The following is a 3,347-nucleotide window of genomic DNA, read 5'->3' on the forward strand; positions in this document are numbered from 1 at the left end:
GCTGGCCTCGAACTCAGAAATCCACCTGCCTCTGCCTCCCAAGTGCTGGGATTAAAGGCGTGCGCCACCACTGCCCGGCTTTAAATTTTATTTTCTAACATAGTTATCTCTATAAATATTTAGCAAAAGCTGGATAAGCCTGAAGAAATCTGATAGTTATTAATACCTTTATAGCCTTACTTGGGAAATAATAATACTCAAGATTCCTATGAAGACAGAGTAAGAGGTCCTTGTCAAAATATGATAAAATAATTAAATCTCAAAATTTCCTGTGAAGAGTAGAGCTGTTATATGCTCATCAGGTTGTTGGATTTTTTTTTAAATTCAGATTTTTAAAGAGCGCGAAGAAGACTTAAGGCGTTTATCACGTCCGTTAGAATGTTCTTGTTTCCGAACATCTATCTGGGATGAAACTCTGTATAAGGTGCGTATGTTTCCTAAGTTGCTACTTTAAGAGCATGAATAACAGAAAGATATTAACAAAACTAAAATATTTTAAATGACTTCATAACCATCTAGATTTGTTATACTAAAAAGAAAATAATCTGTAACACTTCATTCAGAGAACATCAAACTTAACATCAATAGGTTTTGGTGGGGCTGGAGAGATGGCTCAGCGGTTAAGAGCACTGACTGCACTTCCAGAGGTCCTGAGTTCAATTCCCAGCAACCACATGGTGGCTCACAACCATCTCTAATGGGATCTGACGCCTCTTCTGGTGTGTCTGAAGACAGCTGCAGTACACTCATAGAAATAAAAAAAATAAATAAATCTTTAAAAAAAAATAGGTTTTGGATTTAATCTTAGATCGGGTCAACATTCTCACCAAGTCACACTGTATTTGCCATGTGGATATGATTAATCTGCTGCTACTCTGCTTTGTCATAGCAAAAAAAAAAAAATGTTGTTTAACATCCACCATCCGTTTTGACCCATTGTGGTGTCAGTGATTTTTGTAGTTGCATCTGATGTGCAAGTCCTTCTACATGCTAATGGGATAAACTAATCCGTCTAAATTCAGACAGTCATAGAAGAAAAATGCTTCGTGAAGAAATGGGAGAAGCGAATCTTGAGATGTGATATGTACATTGTATATTGTAAGTTCAGCTTGCATGTCAAATTGGAAATGATATGGTTAGCATCCAACCCTCATTGTTAGCATTGTTGGAATGATCACCATGCTCTTTGCAGTCTAGAGATTATTCTCTCAGTAGTATGAAGTTGACGTTACCTTAGTGGTACAAAGGCTCCTGCTTCTTCCATTTCTCTTGCTTACCAGTGGTTTAAAGATTGACTACTTTTGTGTCCTCATGTGGTCAGACCTTCCCTTCAGACTGCTTCTAGTATTCATTGACAAATGTGACTCTAGGTGGCAAAGGATCCTTCTCTGTCACTGGTAGCTAGAGCTTTAGTATCAACTCATCTGACAAGTATCAACAACCAGAAGCACAGAACCCTCACTTTCAAGGAAGAAAACCACTGGACTTTTAAAAACAGCAATTGATATTTTTAACTAATTCATCTATCCCCCCCCCCCAAGTATTATGTTGACCCAAGCTCACTCGAATAACAACATTTTGAGATACCTATCTAGGAAGTACTGTTCTAGATTACTATGGGCTGAATTTCTCTCAAAGCCTTATTCCCATAGAACAGGTAACCGTGAATAAGGATGGACATGAGGCACTGATAAGAACCAGCTGCGCTGTGAAGGATGGCAATACATAACACGACCAAAGACAATTGACTAATCACAACACTGCTGTGAGTGACAATGTCTCTGCTGTGGTTAGCTTTGGTGCCTTCTCCAAGGTAAATTCAGCAGTGACATTAACACCAACCTGGGAACTTGGAACACTATGCCTAAGTAATAAGACTAATTGGAACCGAGACATGGCACTACTACTATCTCTGACATCAATGCTGCATAGACCTGACTTAAATTTGTATATTATGTTTTATCCAACAAGCATTCGTTGTTTATCTATTGGATGCTGTCACATACACAACTGGCTACAGTAAGGTTCCTGACATCTTGTAGGAGACACAAGAACAAAGCACACCTAACCAGACAAATCAGAAGCGAGAGTAAGGACAGAGGAATGCAAGCACCTTAAGAGAATACTAGGAGGGTGAAACTAATTTCATCTGCATGTATTAGTCATACTCCTGGATGAAGTCAGCTTCAGGCAGTCACATGATAGGCCTTTTAAAACTCAAGTGAACCAGTAATTTTTACAGATGTCACTAAACATTTGAAAATTACAATCCCAGTTATTTCTTTTATAATGACGTGTTATATCTTTGAAGGGAGGGGCCACACTTGTCATTGTGGCTCTGATATTTTCAGAAAATGGACTCTTGGATGTATGTTAAATGTAGCATTACTTCATCTTTTTAAAGCTGTTCACAACGTTGGACTTCAATATTTGTTGGATGTCTGGATTAGAAGGGGTTTAGCACAGTAGATCCTACTGTGCAACTTTTCCCCTAAGGCTACAGGATGTCATTAAATTACTGTTTACTCATGGAAAGAAATCTCTCCAGCATTTCTTAAGTGTCTGAACTCTAGAAATTCAACTCGAGGATGCAAATCAAGTATTAGATTCATTTTCTTCTTTCATTTTTGTTATATTTAATGTCTGTTGTTTTTTTTTTTTTACCCAATTATCAATGTTTTTTTGCTCTCTGTGTCTTGTAGGGTATTTACTCATTTCCAATGCCTGGAACTGGCTACCCATTAGTAATATTCATTTGTGCTTCTGTCCTGTTAGGCTTGGTCCAGCATTGTTTATCAGCTGATTCCCAATGTTCAGCAGCTGGAAATGAACCTGCGGAATTTTGCTGAAATTATTGAGGCTGATGAAGTACTTCTGTTTGAGAGAGCTACCTTTCTGGTAAGGCCTTTCTGCAGTCAGAGAACACCATGGTACTACTTTTAGGAAGAACTACCCTCCTTTTACATCAGCATGTATGTTCCTATTTATAAAGCAATACCATTCACAGTGGTGTAGAAAAAGTCCTTTGGTAAATAACGTTTTAGTAGTTAGTAAACTTTAGATTTTGGCACGTATGCTTTGTTAGAAACTTCAGATTAGTTCTAGAAATAACTATTCAATGATAAATGGTTCCTATTACTCACTGAACTGTATTAATAAATGAATGGCACTTTTCTTTTTTTGTTTTTTTGTTTTGTTGTTGTTTGTGTTTCCCTGACGACTAATGTTTTTTGTTTTTCGAGACAGGGTTTCTCTGTATAGCCCTGGCTCTGTAGACCAGGCTGGCCTCGTGCGCCACCACTGCCCAGCTATAAATCAATCTTTTAAAAGATGTAAAGTTTTTTTTT

The 3,347-nt window shown here is 37.7% G+C and overlaps 1 protein-coding gene across 2 annotated transcripts in view; it reads left to right on the plus strand.

Moving 5' to 3' along the window:
* Rragb (Ras related GTP binding B) overlaps positions 1-3,347 on the plus strand; it is a 33,641-nt gene that overhangs the window by 17,550 nt on the left and 12,744 nt on the right. For both annotated transcript variants that reach the window (XM_028781995.1, XM_028781996.1), the window contains 2 exons: positions 329-424; positions 2,776-2,898. In XM_028781995.1, the coding sequence (XP_028637828.1) occupies positions 329-424; positions 2,776-2,898 (219 nt within the window). The remainder of the gene's footprint in view (positions 1-328; positions 425-2,775; positions 2,899-3,347) is intronic.

Source organism: Grammomys surdaster, unplaced genomic scaffold (assembly GCF_004785775.1).
Source record: "Grammomys surdaster isolate TR1022 unplaced genomic scaffold, NIH_TR_1.0 654, whole genome shotgun sequence".
In the NCBI taxonomy this organism is placed as follows: domain Eukaryota; kingdom Metazoa; phylum Chordata; class Mammalia; order Rodentia; family Muridae; genus Grammomys; species Grammomys surdaster.